A 21001-nucleotide genomic window follows, 5' to 3' on the forward strand; every position below is an offset into this window, starting at 1 on the left:
TCTTGTTAAATGAAAATACACAATTTCAACTTTTTTTGACAGAAGCCTATAACGCTCTGACGCGTACAACGCGTGTTGTGTACTTTCACATTTAACCCTGTTTTAAACAAAATGCATTACTGAATTGATTTTTTAGTCTTAGATTTTATACTGATTTTGTTATTATGTACATTTGTAACAATAACTACATATGTATGTACGTTTTTAACTACATATGTATTTCGGTTTTTTCCTACAAGATAGTCGATTACCGACTTTCAACAAAAAGTCGATTGTTCGATTATTCGAAACTCGATATATAGAACCCTAATCAGAAGAGGAAAGTTCTTTGTGTGATTTTTTCTTATTACCCATTCGTATTTTTTTGTTTTCTCCATTTCACTTTATTTTCAGCTGTAACAGACAAGTGACGTGTTTTGCTTTGTTTACAGAAAAAACAAAATTTACTTTGAGAATTTTTCAATTAATTTTAATACTATTTTTTTGGAAATTTGATAAAAATAATGATAATTGGTGCTAATTAATACAAGAGTTAAAAGAATCAAGTGCTAAATTATGAAGGTCATTGAGTTGGACGACGTGGAGATAAATTATCAAAGACATTGTCAATAGTTTCTATATTTATTATCATTGCAAGAGAAAAAAATAAATTTGTAAAACTAGAAACGTGTTTGGGAGAAACGAATAAACTACAACAACAACGCTAACCAAGGCAAATAAGGTAAAGAAATAATGTCAAAATGACAGCCCCCATTCGATTTGTTCATAGACTATCAGCTGGTCGATTTTTATACGTTTTAAGAAAAATTACAAAAAAAAAAAAAAATATAAGAGTCGACAAGAAGCCAATATTAATTAATTAAATCTAGCTTTGTATAAAAAAAATTGTTTAAGGCACTTCTTTTAGAAATTTCAAAGAAGTTGTTTTCTCTATTATTTTGGGCGATTCTTCTTTGTTTCAAATATTGTGCGTGTGTGTTTGTGTGCATTTGGTTAATCAATTGTTATGAAAACATTAAATCTAGCAATTATTTTCATGCTGAATTTGTTAAATAATTTTAAAATATTTAATAATAAATTTATACAGCAAACATTCAAATATTTTAGAGGCTTAATTAATCGAATCAAAATGGATCAGGACGAAGGTCATATGCAAGGGGAGGAGCAACTAGAACAAGAGAATTTACTGGAACATAATGCTGGAATAGTACCTCAACAGCATCAGTATGAACCATTACAAAACCTAGCATTAGAGGAAATAGGTGCGAACGTGGAATATGTTGGAATGGATATCGTTGATGACAGTTCAAATGAGAGTGACGATGAGGACGGCAATAATGTTGCTGACGATGATGACGACGACGACGATGATGATGAGGAAGATGATATTAGTAATTATGATGAATTAGAAGAAATAATGGATCAAGAAAGTTGTTCATCGGATGATTATGACATATCAGATATGGATCCAGAGTATACTGTCCGCAATTTTAGGCGTATGCATAAAATGTTTATGAAACGACAACAAGAACTGAAAAAACCTGCATATTCTTTTCAACCATTACGACTTACACAATGCCTTTATAAAAGTCGGCACGATTCATGGGCGTATCCGATAGCACGCAGTGGACATCGTATAATTGCTTCTGAATCTCATCTTTATTCGTTGGGCGGTTATAATCCAAAGACAAGAACAAATGCCATGCGTCGCGGTGCATGCATGTTATTTCAAGAATTGTGGGCTTATAACTTTGCTACAAACCGTTGGAAGCTTCTACAAAATGGCGATAATTGTGATATGCCAAGAGAACTGGCTTCAAATGCTCTTGCCATCTATAATAATGTTTTGATTGTAAGTACAATTTTAATTATACATATTTTAATAGGTTACTAATATTATGGTGAATAAAATACGAACATTTCTCGAGTTTTTGTTAAAAAACTCAGGACACTAATAAAAAAAAATATATACTGTAAATTTTGTCCTGGTCAGTTAATAATTAGCATTGAAACAAATTGAACCATCGAAATAAAATAAATATTGTGATTAAAAACCCAAACTAAAAATTAAATTTTAAGCATTGTAAAGATATGAAATTGCCAAAAAGTTTACCTATAAGTAAATAAACTTAACTGAGAATAATAAGTTAATTAAGAGAATATCGGATCAGGTCGGAAATGTAATGAGGAAGATTCCATAATTGGGTCTAAAATAAAGTCTGAAGTAATTGATTGTTTTGCAATATAAAATAAGGAAATATAATTTACACAAAAGACTTGAGATTGAGAGTTCAGAAATAGAAGAAAAAAAGAAAACAGCTTTATATACCTACTCTAGAAACTCAATAGAAGGTCACTATATTCAGGTTAGAAAAATTAGGGTCGTAATAAGGAGATATTGCACTTTAAAGCTTGCTAATTGTTTATTTGTTGAAACTTAAATCTAACCATAATGGCCGTAAAAATAAACACTTAAAAAGAAACTGAAAACCAAAAATTTATTTTTAACTTTTTTTATTAAGTTTTTTTTTGTTTTATACAAATTTTAGAATTAAGTTTCGAAAAATGAACAACAATTTTAGTAATTTCAAAATAGTTTTTCTTTAAGATATCAAAAATGGCTTCAAAGACAATGCAAATTTCAAATCTCCTTATTTTGAGGCCTAAAATTAAGTTTACGTGTATCGGCGTTTTCCTGTGTCATTTCAAAAGTTGAAATTTTACTTCAGTGCAATTAAAAGTACTGCTTAAAATAGTTTAACTTCGTTGTAAATAAGGAACTTTAATTAATGTTTTTAAAATGTAGTTTTTCTAAATGATTTTGTACGTTCTAAGTGACTACTAGTTATTTTTAAAGTTGAGAAATATAATCTCGAAACCGAATTCATAAGAGCTTAGTTCAGTTGTCAATGACGTCCATGGCATCCAAAATAAGGCCTGTCCGTTACCTGAAATGCAAAAAGGGGTAACAACCAAAAAATGTAAAATCGACTTTTTCATTGGAAATGTTTCACTGCATCAAAATACATGTTATTGCAAATTTTTAGAACCCTATTGTCAAAAATACCGACTTTTTTGAAATGAAATGCAAAAGGGCGTAACAACAAACCAGACCTGGGATAAATGCATTAAATGTGTTAATGCATTAACAATTTTTTCTACATTAAAAAAAATTAATGTTAAAAATAAACTTGCATTAACATTAACATGGGTACATTTAATGCATTAAATTTGCATTAACATTAAATATTTTTAAATTTAATGCATTAATTTTACATTAACATTAAATATTTCTGAAATTAATGCATTAATTTTGCATTAACATTAAATATTTTTGAATTTAATGCATTAATTTTCCATTAACATTAAATAATAAATAATAAAATTAATGCATTAATTTTCCATTAACATTAATGTATAAAATAATTTATAAAAATAAGAATACAGCGCTAAAGACCTCGGTCTAACTAAATTCAAGTAAAATTGAATGTGTTAAAGTCCTTTCTAATAAGTCCTATACTCGATAATACATATTAGAAGAATAGTGTCACTTCCCAAATATTCCATTTTTAGTTTATTTTGTTAAAGTGCTTTCTAATAAGTCCTATACTCGATAATACATATTAGAAGAATAATATCACTTCCCAGATATTCCTTTTTTAGTATATTTTGTCTGTGGAATCTTATATAAATATCATATTTAAAACACACAAGTTTGAATGGAATATAGGAGTTATTAGAAAGGACTTTAACCTATTAAATTTAGTTGTTTAGTTAGATCGAGGTCTTTTGAGCTGTATTTTTATTTATGTTTATCAATTTTTATATATGTATATTAATGTTAATGGAATATTAATGCATTAATTTTATTGCTTATTTAATGTTAATGTAAAATTAATGCACTAAATTCAGATATATTTAATGTTAATGCAAAATTAATGCATTAATTTCAATTTCAGGTCTTTTGAGCTGTATCGAGGTCTTTTGAGCTGTATTTTTATTTATGTTTATCAATTTTTATATATGTATATTAATGTTAATGGAATATTAATGCATTAATTTTATTGCTTATTTAATGTTAATGTAAAATTAATGCACTAAATTCAGATATATTTAATGTTAATGCAAAATTAATGCATTAATTTCAAAAATATTTAATGTTAATGTAAAATTAATGCATTAAATTCAAAAATATTTAATGTTAATGGAAATGGGTAGAACCACAAAGATTCTATGGGGTGACCCTGATGAGAGCAAGACAAGAAATCTTCTCAAAATGAGCAAAATGAGGTTTGTATGATGGTACGTATTCTCAGTGGACACACAGGATTACGAGCACATCTATACAAAATTGGACGTGCGAATTCAGACGAATGTAGAGCATGTGGAGAGGACAGTGAAACTCTGGAGCACTTTCTTTGCCATTGTCAGGCATTCGTCGAAGTTAGATCCAAGTATCTTGGAAGTGATGTTATTCCGGAAATAACATTCTTAACCAACACCGATTGGAAGATTCTTAGGAATTACGTCCAGGAAACTGAGTTTCTGAACATGGAAAAATAATACATTCAGTGAACAATTTCTTTTTTTTTTTTTTTTTGAATTGGAGCGCACAACAGGCCCGATAGTGGCCTAGGTGTATTTCTTCGGATTTGATGTAGTATACATCCTCCTATCAACCTAACCTAACCTAATGGAAATTTAATGCATTAAATTTTAAAAATTTAATGTTAATGCAATATTTTTTACATTAAATTAAATTTTTTTTAATTTAATGTTAATGCAAAATTAATGGAAATCGATGTTGGGATACAATACTTGTAAGAAAATGTCGTTTTTATAACAAAAGTAGTTTTCATTTTATATAGTTTTTTGTCTATATGAATCTGCTGACTTTTGTAATGATCCGGCTTTATTTGAAATTCGGCATAACTTTTGTATAAACTTTAATGGCTCAATCAAATTTTATTTGAATCGGTCCTATAGGGTATGGTCAAACACCAGAAAATAAGTATTTCGTCAATAAAGTGCTTAAATTCATTTGAATTAAATACATTAAAATTTAACTTAAGTGCTTCATTCAAAAATAAGACATATTTTCATTATAATCATAACTGGTGGAGGATATCGAAGGGTCGGCCATGCCATACTATACTTTCTTATTTCTTTATTTGATATTCGAAGAAAAATGTACAAATTTTAATTACAAAAGTTTTGTATTCGCAAAATTTCTTTCATGTAATAAAACTTTCTAAAAACGATTTTGTTCCAAATGATTAAAAATACCAAGGCAAGGTGATTTGACTAAATTGAGCTAAAAAAGTGCAATAATCCTTGAGCAATGTGACACAAAGACCATGAATTTCATTCCATTTATCAAAAAAGGCTTAATTTAGCGAAGCTGATATTCGAAATACCCCAGAGTTTAAAACCCCTGCGCCCGATAAAGGCCGGGTATTCAGGGTATTTTCTGAAAGGAATCCAAAATGCAACACACACCAAATTTAGGAGCAATTCTTAAATTCTAAACAAATTTTCTAATACATGTGAACTTATTTCTATTTCTATTTATATGTATATGATATATTTTTTATGTATACCTATTACAAATTTGTAACTGATTATAGGTTTATTTTGATGTTGTGCTAATAAGTCAAAATTCTAAGATAAATGATTTAAAAAGAATTAAATACGTATTTTCTGCTAATTTATGTACGAATAATAAACAAAATATACTTATTAGTATAAATCAGATTGAATTTTTTGTTGCTATGGAAAATGAAAACAAAATAATTCAAAAAAACAGCTAACGATTTGCAAAAATAATCATTACCGAAATATTGGAAATTGTATTCTCTACAAATGTTGTAAAACCACCTAAAGTCTTACGACGAACAATAATCAAGATATATGCAAATATTTCATATTTTTGATCTTTGACTTCCAATATCTCATTAAGTCCCCGACTTTTAGTTCTTTATTTTGATTGTCCAGATGGTGCTCTATACCAGTTTTTACTTTACAGTCGTAAATTCTTCATTTTGCTCAATTTGTCCTCTAATTTGGGTAATTCCAAAAAGTTGAGTTTTGTTGATTTGCATTAAATATTCATTTATTTTTTAAAATAAATATTAAATACATTAGTAAACGAGTCCACGAAGATACATATTTTCCTAAAGCAACGCGATATGAGAAAAATACACCAAAATTGTTCGATTTTAGTGGGTTCAAACTTTATATTGGTATAACTAATATTAAAAATTTTGGAAGAATGTTTTTTTTTAGAATACACGCAACTCGTTTACAAACGGTTGATGTTCCAGAAATAAAGTGTCAATTTACGAAATCAAAAGAATCCGATTTATAAATTTATTTAATATTCTTTACAAAAACACCATTGATTTTATTTGTTCATATATTTCATAACAAATTTAAGTTTTTTTCAACAAAGTTTAAATAAACATTTTTTTATGATTTTAACGCATAACTTTAAAGTTCGTTATAAAAAAGGAAAATTGTATGAAATTATACAAGAGGGACTTTGAAGTGTGTTGGCGGAGTATTAAACTCACGAACTGCCAGGTTATCCCACAAAAATAGGAGAGGTACATTAGGACAAAAATCTTACTTTCTCACGAGAAAGCTCCACATATTCAGAATTCCAATCCTCATATAAACAAATATTCATCATCATTGGAGACATCAATAATATCACAACCAGAATCATTTTCAGCCAGAGAGGCATCAGTAGCATATACAAACATATATTAAAATAGTCTAGCTTATAATAAATGTCCAATTAAGTCCGGCAGTTCTTGACCGATAGAGCTAAAAATTTGTGTCTGGCCTACTATCTAATAGTACTAACCTTGGTGGAAATTTCATCCAAATCAAATGAAGATTAAGATCTTGGGACTTTAGAATATTGTTTTCATTAAACATGCGGATAAAGAGACACAAACATAGGATATAGAATTCGGAATTACAAACGGTATGACAAAGGTGAAGGGTATAAAAATAAAGATACATACCAACATCTACAAATGTGGGATGGAAATGGTAGAAAATACTAGACAACTACTGAGATATAAAATATCATTGAAAGCATTATAAATGGATTGTATAACAAAGCAACATATAACTTTGTATGTTTTATTCTCTATTTTCTCTATATTGTGGCGCGTAGTTTCACTACGCTTTATTCATGCTTTATGCATGAACAATATAAAATATACCTATTTTTTAATACGCTTTGTTATTACATTCTAAACAAAAAATGGTCCAACCAAAACATAATAATAAACAAACCCTTCACAACTACGTAGTTGTGACGAAAGCGTCGACATTATGTTATACATACACACATTGACTCCATCATCGAGTACTTATTCGACAGCATAAACAGCTGCTTACCAAACATACATATGGATACATACAATATCGTATATCAATACATACATACATACATATGTATGTTGTATGAATGTATAAAATCATAAAGTTTCAGATCAAAACAAAAAAACAAGTTATTGTTTTGCTTTGTTTTTATACATAGCGACTTCCTCTGGATACCAAAAACGTTACATCGCATTTCCCAAAACATTAAAATTTCGATTTGCATTTTACTACGTAGGTATAATTTGGGAAGTGGAGAGGAAAATCGAGATTATGTTTGCTATTCATTTTTGTAATCATTAAACGTTATTCATTGTCAGTGAACATCAAATTAAGCTATATTATCTTCACCATAATGTATTAAAATAATATAATATTAATATTTTATTATTTTATTAAATAAATAAATTTATTAAAATATAAAATATTTTTTTTTTTTTAGTTTTTCGAATTTTTTTAACTGATGTTTAAAATTGCTTTTTATAATTTTTTAAATATAAATTTTTTATTTTATATTTTATTAATGTTTCGCACTTTTTTAACAACATTTTTCATCTTCTTGGTTAGAGTATATGTATATACAGTGGCTGACAAAACAATGGAAACTTTTTCTAAAATTTCTGAAATGAATACAAAACCTAAAAATTTATTAAAAAATTTTATTTTTTTAGTATTTATTTGGTATATATCCTTATTTACTTAAATTAATAAAAATCTATAGAAATAATTAAATTTTGTAAAAATAAAAAATAAAACAAGACTTTTGTTTTAGATTACTGACCAAACAATGGAAACTTCGGCATTATAGTAACAAAAACTGTCTGATCTTGTCAGTAACTCGGTATATAGTTGGGAATCCTTTACTTTATATTTTCCTTCGAAAAAAATTGCTATTCCCTTATAATTGCATCCTAAAAATCGTCCTTGCAGGTGTAATTTTGAGTCCATATTTGCGAACTACAGTTTCCAACAGATTTTCTATGGGGTTGATATCTGGTGATTAGGCAGGCCACCTCAATACACGTATCACGTTCGAGTCTTAATTACTCAATTATAACTCAAAAGTTGACTTTTAAGGTCATTGTCGTTCTGAAATCTCCAAACTAGTACCATAGTTTCCACAGCCAAGGGAAAGGTTATGTTTTTTAAATGGATATCTATCTTATACCACACATAGTAAGATTTTATAAAATGAATTCGTCCAATACCTTTTCATGAAAAATAGTATTTCATATTGACTGGACCTGTAATCTTTTGCGTAGAGTAGACGAGTAGAATGATTTGTTCTAAAACTAAGAGGTTTTGTTACAGGACCAAGACCAATCACATTTGCGCTGTGACTATGAGTACTACTTTCGATTTTTATGTTATTAACTACCCCAGAGGAGTATAATTTTGAAACAACCACTGTATATATGTTTGTCATTCCATTTGTAATTTCCACTATATAATTTTGCGGTCCTATAAAATATATACCTTTGTAAATTCTGAATCGATTTAGCGATCATACACGCTTTCCAAAAATATCCAGTGTAAAAAACGGACATATAGCAAAATTCCAAAAAAAAAAAAAAAATATATATATATAAGGGCATTTCCATGAGAAGGTCTACCAAGACTGAACATATAAAAACCCTTCTAACTTTCGCATTTTTGAAAATAAATTAACAAAATTTTGTACATGGGCTTCTACAGTGGCGAGCAAAACTGGCTACATATCAATCAAGTTTATGTTAAAAACCCAATAAAATCCAGAAATTATTAAAAAAAAATTGATATTTGTTTTAAAATAAGCAATAGAAGAATAAGAAAATAAAACAATAGAAAATTTGCGAATATTGAAACTATATCTCAAGTTTTAGCCAATTTTATTAAAAAAGTCAATGTATCCACTTTTGCACGTTTAAATTTCATTAATATAGCAACACAAATAAATTTAAAAATATCAATGAATTTGAGTACTGCTACTTGATTTACCTTTGAAGAAAGCATCAAAACAAACAGTTACCATTTTTGAGTCATATTTGTAATTTTTTGCAAATATTTTAATTTTCTAGTTTTAATAAGAAAAATATTAAGTTTAGTGGAAAACCAAATGGTCAAAATAACAAAAAATAATTACTGTGCTCGTCAAATTGCCAAGAAGTTAGGAATTTGCCACCGAAGAGTGCTATAAGTACGAAAAAGAAAACATATAAGCACACCAGAAGTTGAGAAAGGTCGATCGTGCTTGCCTTCGGAGAGAGATGCCAGAACTGTGGAGCGTTTATTGACATCCAAATGGTTTTGCGTTTGTCAGGTTAACTGCCTCGAGCTCCCTTCCCTTTAAAGATATTACATTCGCCCTTTCGTTACCGACTACTCCCGAGTGGGCTGGTACCCATATGATGTGAACCTTACCTCTGGGAGAGTATTCAGTTAAAGCTTATCCAATAAGGTCTTAGATTTATTTCTATCGCCTGATATCGCCCTAATTGTCTTCTGGCTGTCGGTAAATATATTAAGCGCTGTGGGCGCCATATTTATTCTAATCCAATTTACGCATTCCGTTATTGCTCGTACTTCCGCCTGGAAGCTTGTGTTATGATTTGGTAAACGTTGGAATATTTCTGTTTCTGGGTCTTCAATATAGAAACCCAGCCCCACTTTGTCCCCCAATTTAGAGCCATCCGTGTAACAACGGATTTCTAATGGTATTTGCTCTAAGGTTCCGCTTGACCAAGACATTCTATCTTGGATCAGCGTTTCAAAGTTTATGACATATTCTGTGTCTGGTATACGATCAGGCACGTCCGATGATTGTGTATAACCTTCCAATGTGTCCAGTATTAACTTTGTCTGTCACTGGTATCTTCTTGCCCAGGAAGCAAGGTTCACTATACGTAGAAATTTTTGTCTTTCTTGTGAAAAGACAGATTTCCGTTTTTGCCGGGTTAACATTGAGGCCTCTCGGTTGAGCCCAGCTCAAGGCTGTATTCAGAGCCACCTCAGCTCTTCTACACAAGTAATTTGGATCCTTTCCCTTTAAAAGTATTACGACATCGTCTGCATAGCAGACAGGTCTAAGTCCTTTCTCAGTTAGGGTCCTTAGGAGGCTATTAATCGTGGTAACCCAGAGTAAAGGTGACAAAATGCCACCTTGTGGTATACCGCGAAATACCTTTTTCCTGATAGTTATATCGTACATCTCGCAGCTTATCCATCTGTTCCTTAGCATGTGGTTGATCCAGTTACGGAGCACCCGGTCAACATAAAACTGGTCTAGGGATTGGATAAGAGTATCAGTGTGCACGTTATTGAAGGCGCCTTCGATGTCAATGCATACCGCCAGTGTATACAGTTTGCTATCAAAGGATGAACCTATGTAGTGGAGAACTTCGTTTAAAGCGGTTTCCACCGCTCGTCCCTTTACATAAGCATGCTGCTTAAATTTTAGGTCTTTGTCGGGTATACTGCTTTTCACCATACTATCACCTATCCGTTCCAAAGTTCTAAGTAGGAAGGACGTAAGACTTATCGGTCGATAAGACTTAGGTGTCGAATAGCTAGGTTTCCCTGGTTTAGGTATAAATATTACCCTTGCATCCTGCCATTTAATGGGGGTATATGTGAATTTCAAGCATGCAGTGAATATCTGAGACAGATGTACGGAAACCGGTCCCGCCTCCATCTGTAAGAGTGCCGGGAAAATGCCATCCGGCCCTGCAGCTTTATAGGGAGCGAAGCTCTTGATTTCCCCTTTAACCATATCAGATGTAATTACAATTTCCGTGTTAGCCTCCCCTTCCTCCAATATCGGTTCATCTATGTTATTCGATATACCGGGTGGAAAATGAGAGTCCATTAGGAGTTTCATTGTCTCCTCCATATCCTCCAACCTCCTGCCCGTATCATCGACCATAGATTCTGGTTGGACATGAGTTTTGGATAGGAATTTTTTTATCTTCGATACGTCATTTACGCTGTCTACCTGTTCACAGAAAAGTTTCCAGGAGTCTCGTTTGGCTTTACGAACAATTTTCTTATATTCACCAAGTTTACTACGATACTCATCCCAGTATACTGCGATCTTTTTACGACGTGCCCGGTTAAATAGTTTGCGAAGAGTCCTACCAAGGTTCCGGATCTCCCCGGTTACCCAGGGTTTCTCCTGGGCGGATCTCCGCTCTCGCAGAGGGCAGCTGTCCTCGAACGATTCAACCAAGGCACTTGTGAGCATATCTACTTTAGCGTCTATGTCCTCGTTATTTCGACATTGAAAAGTGTTCTGACATAAACGGTTCTTTAGTAAGGAACCGAACATTGTCCAATTAGTTTTAGACTTATTCCGAAACTTTATCGGCTTTGGTGGCGGCCGTAGTATTTTGAATCTTATGTACCGATGGTCAGAAAAGGAGTGCTCGTCCGAAACTCTCCAATCCTGAATTTCGTTTATAAGCTCTTCTGAACATATAGTTATATCTAATACTTCTTCTCTGATTCTATTGACGAAGGTAGCTTTATTACCTAAGTTCGATGTGATCTAGTCTTTAGTATTAAGGAAATCCATAAGGGCTTGTCCCCTGCGATTGGTGTTTGTACTACCCCAAGCTACATGGTGGGAGTTGGCATCACAACCTATTACAATTTTCTTATTTTGCCTTTGTGCCTCTTCGACCAGTTTCATCAGCTCCGACGTTGGTGGTAGTGTCGGAGAATCGAAAGGCAGGTAAATAGATGCAAGGTATATGTTGCCACGACCTTGCTTCAGTACCGTTGCATCCGATGTGGATAATCCTGTTGAGAGGACAAAACATAAATTCTTGTGACATAAGATACATGTTCTCGGTTGAGACCCTGTATCAGCGTAGAAAAGTTGGAAATTTACGTGATTTAATCCAGAAACCTTGTTGCGAATCGTCCAAGGTTCCTGGATTAAAGCTATATGTATCTTACCTGTGTTAATTTTAGCCATCAGAGCGTTGGTAGCTGTCTCGCTCCGATGGAGGTTTATTTGGATATCCTCAATCATTGTCATCCATTTAAACTGTCTTCCAGCGAGCTAGTGATCACATCCCCGCTCGTTGGATTTGACTCCTCCGGGTAACCTGAAGTGGCTATTGATGCAGTGGGTACCATTGATGGCACTGCGGTGGCCTTATCAGGCATAGGAAGAGCAGTCTTTTTAATCGACACTTTCCCAATTTTGGACAGCACTGCTGTTCTGTCTTCTGGCGAGTGAGTGATTTCCTCCTCGCTTTTAGGATTTGAATCCTCAAAATTACCGGTACTTGCTAATGATGCTTTGGGCACCGTCTTAGGTGTTTTAGTGTCCATATCGGGGCCGGTTTTGACATCCCTTTCAATCGGCACCTCCCCAATTTTGGAAAGGGCAGCTGCATCTTCTTTTGGCGAGTTAGTGGTATCTTCCTCGCATTTAGGATTTGACTTATTAACGTTATCAGTAGTTGCTACTGATGCTGTGGTCTTAGGTATTTTAGTGTCCTTTTCGAGGCTTGTTGTAAGAGCCCTTCCAATCGGCACCTTCCCAATTTTGAATATGACAGCTTTAGAGGCGAAGTAAGCCCTACCTTTATTCTTGGCAAGACTAGCCATAGATTTCTGGTCGATACCTATTACAAATAAAGTTCCCTCAGGTTCTTCTTTCCTGTAAAAGACGTCCCATTTTTCCACGGCCAGCTCAGCATTTTGACCACCAAGAATTTCCAGTATACGTTCATTAGCCAGTTTACTGCCCTATCCTTTTATGTAGACAGTGGACTTTAAGAGCACCGGAAGCTCGCTCTTCTTTGCCAGTCCCAGCTAAGCGCCGTCCCAGGGAGGAGGGATACTTTCCACCAAGTTCTTTAGGGTGCTCACACATTGGTGAGATGCCAACCTCATCAACATCACGCCCATTCTGAACTCGCAGCTCACGCTCTCTATTGGTTGTTGGCCCTTTGAAGCGATTGCGTGGTCCACTATCTTATTGTTCACCAGATCTTCTATCTTACTCTGTTGGTCTATTGGAATTTTGCCTGTCGGATTACCGGCATCTTAAACTGCATAACAGAGATCGTCCCGGTGTCTTCTTTTGGCAACTTTGGCGTAAGATGGCGGCTCTTTTCCTTTTCCACTGTCAAGCCTATCTTTCCTCGCTTTTCGGGGTTTCTTTTGGGATACCCTTACCTTCGAGGTTGATTTCGCCGACGTGGTCGTCTTCGGGATATCTATCTTGTCGTTGTCACCCTTACTCTCAGGATTCTGACTTGAGGTTCCATTGAGTGAAGTATAGCTTGGCTTCGACTGTGTATTAGAAGACGGGGAGCTCTTTTTCTTCTTTGGTTTATTCTCAGTTGTCAACTCTTCGGGAGACCTGATCCTCTTTGCCCCAGATCTTGTGAGAGAGTCCGATTTTTCCTTTGGAGTGTCGTTGGATTGACTAACTATGATTTCCTGAAGCATCTTTTTCAGCTTCCTCCTCTGTGCTCCAGATAGTCTTTTCTTAGTAATAGGTAGTTTAGCTATGCTATCACTCACCTGTTTCACCATTTGCCCTACTTCATCCTTTTTGGGATTTGCTATAATGGTGTTGTTATTATCTTCTGAGGATTCAGAGTCGGAACCCTCACCTATATTTAAAGGCTGAGGTAGCTTAGAGCTCTCTCCGAGTACATCCTCCCGCCACGGAGGCGGACAATGCCGCCGGTACTGGGTTATTTAGGCCCTGCACCGTAACTTTCATCTTTTTAATTTTATTTTTATTTTCCATGTTGTTTTTTTCCAGTTTTTGGTCTGCGGGGAATACAATATTCCCAGGTGGTGCCCTCCCTCAGCTTGATTCAAACTAAAAACTGGGGAGGACAGATGGTCCATCACCACCCCCTATCCGCCACCCGGGGACGCGCTCGGTAGGAAAAACGGGAAAACTCGTATTGATAACTTTTTTGAAAACTATATATATATGTCATTTTGGACATACACCCTACAGTCAGCATAGACCGAAAATATTTTTAAATATTTATATATATTTGTTTGTAATGAAAAGTAAAATAAGATTAAAATAAATACTATAATCATCATAAAATAGTTAATATTTAATCTTTAGAATAGATATTATTCATTCAAGAATTTATGGTTATAATTTATACCAATTTAGTAATAATAATAATTGCTAGAGTATCTATTATTGACAAAACTACATAAATATTACATATCGATACCCTATATTCAAAAAGTGCTAAATCAATAAAGTCTAGTTTTCAGGAAAGCAAAAAAACTATTTAATTCGTGAAATATTGCACTAAAAGATAACATTTCTTCCATAATAAGTTTTTAACATCCTTACTAATTCTTACCTATGACAAAATTTTAATATTTTGCACATTTTAGCGACTTATTTAAGATAGCACAAAAAAACAAATATTTGTTCTAAGTTAGCATGTTTTGTTCAAAGAATAGAACAAAAATATCTTGTAATAATATGCGTTATTTTATAATTTTATGAAATGTTTTTTTTTAAAGGGATATAAGTCAAACCAGTAAGTCCAATAAGATGCATTTACACCATTTAAGTAGAAAAACTCATGGCATATCTGCTTGTTTACTATTCCTTATTCTCAGTACAAATATTTTAAATTATGAAAAGTTTTTGAATATAAAAAGTACCAATATTTTTTGAATAATAATCCATAATTTGCACATTTAAAGACTTTTTTATAATCAAAATTCTAAATTGGAACCATAGAATATTATAGATCTTAGTGTTATAAACGATTTCTGAAATAACTTTACATTTTTCGGAAAAACATTATTTAAAGTCTAAAACTGGCTTTATATACAAATATATAAATGATCATATCTTAAAAACTATACATTCAATTTATTAATCTTTTTTGTGTTCAGCATGTTCATCTTGTTAATATACAAAATAAATTTTAAATAAATTTTGAAGCTTTAAAAAATGTTGTAAAATTTGTATGGAAGCACTTATTTTCTTCAATAAAAATTTAACTTTGAGATAGCATATTAACAAAAATTGTTGTTAAAAGTTCAAAAATTACTTTTTTGGTTTCAAATTTATACCAGACGTGGATCATGCATTGAGGAATCCTTTTGCATCAAAAACTCACTTTGCCCAAAATTGAGTTCGCACTTTTTGAATATAGGGTCACGATATAAAACTAATAATTCATCTTTTAGTTACTCTTTTAACATATTTTGTTTGCATTTTCTTTACAAAAATATTTCTTTAATATAATCCAAATGGGAAGATATTAAATGACATAATACTATTTTTATGATATACTGACAAGTTTTACTATACAGTATATACTAAAAGCACAAGTACATATCTAAACTGCATTTCACTGCACCTAATAACTTTTTTAAGTTGAACTATATGGAAAAAAGTAATTACCAAATATTTTGCTCGGCTGTACTGCTAAGAGCAGCAAATACAACATAATATTAATTAATTTGCCTCGAATAGATCCCATATTATATGAAAACAATAAATCATCCACTATATACTAACAAATGACGTTCATGTTTCTGGTTTTGTTTGTAACAAGTTTAAAAAATATTTATAAATATTTTTATACATAAATTAATTTGTATGGGAAAAATAAAAATTCGATGAACATGCTATTAGAAAAATTAGCAGTTTTTCATAGATTTTTATGAAATGACAAGTTTTAGAAACTTTTCTTCATGTGATTCTTTATGAAGGTAAGATGAACTTACTACCTCATGGCCAAAGTAGAGCACGATGAAAATGAAAAATTTCTAAAAAAGTGAGTTATTTTACTTAAACGACCGTAACTCAGACATTTGACCACAAATTTTGGATTTAATTTTTTTTTGGATTGAGAGGCAACACTTACTTGTATAATTAAAAGAAAATATCGGATTTGAAAATCGGTTAAAAACTACTAAACTTATGTTTTTAAAAAGTAAGTTAACGAAATTATTGGAGAAAATTAAATATATATTCGTACTCTATAGACTATAACAAAATGGTGTTGGTATATGAGGACGCCTGCATTTTATTTTTCTTCACTTTTGTATCACAGTGTTATTTTTAATAAAAAATGTGTATACTTTTGTAATCGCAGGTACATATATGTTTGATATATCATTGAAAGCGCCTTTTGAAGACCTTTCATATGATACCAAATATATTATTGGTAAGAATTAAACATCATACATGATTTCATATATTTCTGTCGAATATCAAATTCCTCATTTGAGAGATCATTTTGGAATTCACTTCCCATTGAATTAAGGAACTTCAATCATTTCATTCCAGTTATAAAAAATAACTAATTTATAAAATTGTTATAGTCATGTACAATGCACATTGGGTAAGTAAATTTGTAATAAGTAAATTTGGCATAAAGTAAATATTTAGAAATGATTTTAGTTTTCCCATTATTATTCTATAGGCCTTTAGATGATATAGCAAAGTTTATGTTTTTATGTATATTTTTCCAGATTTTTTTTTAATTTAATTTCATAACTTTTTTTGTACGAATCTACTACATTTTTATATAAAATATATGAAAATTTTCTTTTTCTATACCAAAATAATCTTTACAGCCAAAGATTTAATTATTAACGACTTTTTTAAAATGCTATTTTTCATAGATGTTTATGTTTTTTTGCAATTTTTAAAAGTGAAAAAGTACAATTTGGCTACTGATGTAGAGATGAGCGATATTTTCACGACTGTGATTTAATCACTGTGATTGATAATTCACTGGTAGCTGCTGTGACTGAAATGATCAAATAACAGTTACTTGCAATGTCGTTCTTTTGAATTTTTACCTTCTAAAATTCATTTAATTTTTGTTGAACCAAATACGTATTACAAGATAGTATACATGCAATTCGACATTTTTTCATATAGTAAACTCCTCTCGCTCTGATGACAACAATATTATTTTGTTCAGGAATATTTATGTATAAAGTACTGCTCAAAAATATAGCGCACCTTGTATTAGGTTTTTATTCTTTTTATATTATTACAATTGATAAAGTTAGAAAAAAATGATTGATGGCAAATTCAAGAACGAAGTCCAGTTTATGTAATAAGTATCAAAATTCGGCGTAAGACGGCAAAATATCGGTAATAGGGCTTTTTATACAAAACTAACCATAAAAAACTGTTTCATAATTATAGCGCACTCTTTGAAATAAGTTGAAACAATATTGAAAAATGTTAATTAATTTTGAAAAATTGCAACTTATTGTTATGAAATGACAGTTGTCTATGCTTCTAAATGCTATTTAATTTAAAGTGGCAAATTTTAAGCAGTTGTTTTTGGTTATTTTTGCTGATATGTGTCTTGTAGTACTAGTAAATTTCTTTATGTCAAAATATGCCCCTAATTGCTCAATAGTCCAATTTTTTTAATGAGGATTATATCTAGTGACATTGGAGATAACCTTCAAATGACATTTTAAAATTTTTTCCCAGGTAAACAACAATCTGACCCTCTAACATGGGTCACTTTTTGGCAGATTTATGATTGTGATGATCTAAATTGTAATAATTTTATCAAATTTCACTATAAAGCCTTAAAAAACTTGCTTCTAATGTTTAATCCTAATCTATGGAATAATAACACATCGTTACTGTGATCTGAATATGCTTAATTCTACACAAGCTAAACCTCACATGTAATATAAAAAATTTAAGAGCTAATCCGTTAATATCTAATATCGTATTACATCGATTTGATTAAACATTTGTATACTAATTAAATAAAAATAATAATTTTCGTTCGAATTGACCTCTATTTTCCATTTTCTGCAAATAAAATTTCCATTTACTGAAAATACAATTACCATTTAAAAGAATTTTAAAAACATTTTTCTTGGTGGTGTTCCAGTTAGCACAGGTGCATGTCTTAGCATCCTTTCTCTTGGCCAATTATCTTTTTTTAAGGATATGAAAATACTAGGATCACTAAATTTTAACCTTTTGTAGAAAATATTATTATATTTTTGTGCCGATTTAAACATAGACCTAGTTCAAATATTAAAAACGCTCAGTGCTATCGCGCGAAATTTAGAAATTTTGGATCTATCAAGGAAATATTCTCAAATAACATTGACTAAATTGTTATCAAATGTTTATAAATTATATTATGATTGATTGATTTCCGATTCATGTCTTCAGAATTGAAAATAGCTGCATAAATTGATTGTAAAATGCTAAAAAATTATTTTGGTAAAAAAACCCAAAGTGTTCGCTACACTTTGGCTGCTCAATACCAACTGGTACCAAATGGGTCTTAAAATATAGGGGCAGTAGTATTTTATCATCCCGAGATCCAATATTGAAAAACATTTCATATAAGAATATATTATTGCCAATTTGATTATAAATGCGCTATAATTTTGAATCAATATTTAAGGTCTTGTTTCGTAAAATATTTTCTAGCGCAGTTATTTTGCTATTTTAAAATAAATTTCAATATTGTTTTAATAAACTGGTCTATATGCTTTAATTTACCGCAAACAAAATTTTTTATCTTAAGTTTTTTTTAATGGTATAAAAATAGAAAATAATAGAATAATAGAAAGTGCGCTATATTTTTGAGCAGTGCTTTATACTTAATATAAGACCCAATAAAATACGAAAATCGAAAAAAATAATTATATTGTTTTGCTTTATAAGTGAAAACCGTGATCACAGTCACTGTTTTAAAGAACAGTGATTTACAAATCACGTTCACTAAGAACGAAGTTCTTTAGAAATCACTGTATCGCTCATCTCTATACTGATGGCCTCTAAGCGACCATATGCCAAATACACTCTGAAATCTTCTCAATAACAGCAAATTAAAATATTTGCCTCTTTTTGCTTCTGTCAAAAAGGCTCACTTTTCTAACACTCGGTGCTATGAAAATATTTATATTTTATTTAAAATCGAATTATTGAATGCGAAATTAATTGATTTAAGTAATAAGTGAAATAGTAGAAATTATTAAAATAATGACTGGACGTGCTATTGATTGATACATTATTGGTCTTACATTTCTCCAAAAAATTAAAAATTCTTCCAGAAGATGCATTAAATTTCGTCTTTTGCGAAAGTAATTACGATATATAGTATATGAATAAATGTAATAAAAATATGTTGTAGATAAAATTTTAAAAAAAATTTGTTTTAAAAATTTTGGAAAAAAAAAAAGAAGAAAAATGAAGTGACTCGACAATTTTAAAGCCGTTTTTATTTCAAAGTTTAAAATAAAATTTAAACTAAAAATCTTAGTTAGAGTTATAAAAAATTAGTGTTTTTTGAAAGTTTAATATAAACCGAAATACACATTCGTTTATCATTAACATAACCTTTTTCATATTGCGTTTATTTATAGTCACATGGGGGTACTGGATACCCATTCGGAGAAACATGCTCAAATGACTGCTATGTTTATACAACTGGAGAAAATCCACAGGTTATGCTTCTAAAAGTAACTGGTGATTTACCTGCTGCCCAGTATGGCCCAGGAATAGTGATACATAAGGATTTTCTCTATACAATTGGTGGAACAACAGGTTTCGACTATTCGTGTGATGTCTATCGTCTTAACTTAATAACTAAAGTCTGGGAAAATGTTTATATATGCCGACCCGAAATGCGGGATGATCCTGAGGGTCGGTATAGACATGAAGTTGTTTACGATGGTTGTCATATTTACGTGTTAGGTGGTGGGACTGCGCACACTGTTTATGATTTGCAACGTATACCTGCTTTTAATTTGGAAACCAATCGTTGGGATTATTTTGAAACATTGCCAGATCGGAGTGCTTCAACATCGGACGATCCGGGCTATCCAAAGGCTCGGAAGTGTCTCTCCTGCGTACAACATACATTATCAAATGGAGATATAGAGGCTTTCATTACTGGCGGCTTACAGGTATGTGTATACATAATATCGACAGATAATACAAATATTAATTAATGGATATATTCTACTTAGGGAGATTTCACTACATACTTTAATGACATATGGAAACTAAACCTTCGTACTAAACAATGGTATAAAATACATAGCGCCTCCCTTCCACGTCCACTTTATTTCCATTCCGCAGCACATGCTGGGAATGGTTGTATGTACATTTTTGGCGGAATAGAATACAGCGAGAAAGACATGTGTCGTCGTAATGATCTCTTTAAAATGTGGATGACTATACCAAAGCTTAGTGAAATTTGTTGGGATGCCATTACTTATTACAACTCTAATCTACATTATTTCGATCGCAGTACTTTACTTCGTGCAGGCATACCAGACCGTTTATTAAATCGTTTGCCACCTTTTCAACAACGAATGCGAAAACATATGTCGGATGAGTCGGATGAACCATCGCCATCCTCATTAATTAGTGCTATATCTAAAAGAATGCGTTCTCACATTGAGTAGATTTTTCACCGTCGTGAATCGATTAGTATTTTTAATTTTGTTTGAAGTTATTTATGGGTCGTTTGCCATCTGTTTTATAATAAATTACTATTACTATTTTTTTAATAATTTACATACAAATTAAATTGATGGATTTGTTAGCATAGAAAGTTAAAACGAATAGTTTTAAAAATCTTCTTTAAATGGATTTTGT

At 31.4% G+C, this 21001-nt stretch overlaps 1 protein-coding gene across 5 annotated transcripts; it reads left to right on the plus strand.

The window, feature by feature from the left end:
• Positions 1-375: 375 nt before the first annotated feature.
• Positions 376-20933, plus strand: LOC119613147 (kelch domain-containing protein 10 homolog). 5 transcript variants are annotated; one of them, XM_037969276.1, is made up of 4 exons: positions 376-721; positions 1088-1852; positions 19762-20304; positions 20368-20933. In XM_037969276.1, the coding sequence occupies exons 2-4, from the start codon at positions 1130-1132 to the stop codon at positions 20806-20808; spliced, it is 1707 nt and encodes a 568-aa protein (XP_037825204.1). In that variant the 5' UTR covers positions 376-721; positions 1088-1129; the 3' UTR covers positions 20809-20933. The 5 variants fall into 5 exon arrangements, with proteins under 5 accessions (XP_037825204.1, XP_037825052.1, XP_037825123.1 ...); XM_037969124.1 differs by having other exon boundaries at positions 1108-1852; XM_037969420.1 differs by lacking the exon at positions 376-721 and adding an exon at positions 762-967 and having other exon boundaries at positions 1108-1852.
• The last annotated feature ends 68 nt before the right edge of the window (positions 20934-21001 follow it).

This window comes from Lucilia sericata, unplaced genomic scaffold (genome assembly GCF_015586225.1).
Source record: "Lucilia sericata isolate MDLA Ls3-8-SP2 unplaced genomic scaffold, ASM1558622v1 Contig000002F_arrow, whole genome shotgun sequence".
Lineage (NCBI taxonomy): Eukaryota > Metazoa > Arthropoda > Insecta > Diptera > Calliphoridae > Lucilia > Lucilia sericata.

Bases quoted from the DNA above. Each gene is read 5' to 3' on its own strand.
- LOC119613147 (XM_037969195.1), top strand. From the start codon at position 1,007: ATGAAAACATTAAATCTAGCAATTATTTTCATGCTGAATTTGTTAAAT. The intron at 1,853-19,761 runs GTAAGTACAATT...GTTTATTTATAG, and splicing joins TCTATAATAATGTTTTGATT to TCACATGGGGGTACTGGATA. The intron at 20,305-20,367 runs GTATGTGTATAC...TATTCTACTTAG, and splicing joins TCATTACTGGCGGCTTACAG to GGAGATTTCACTACATACTT.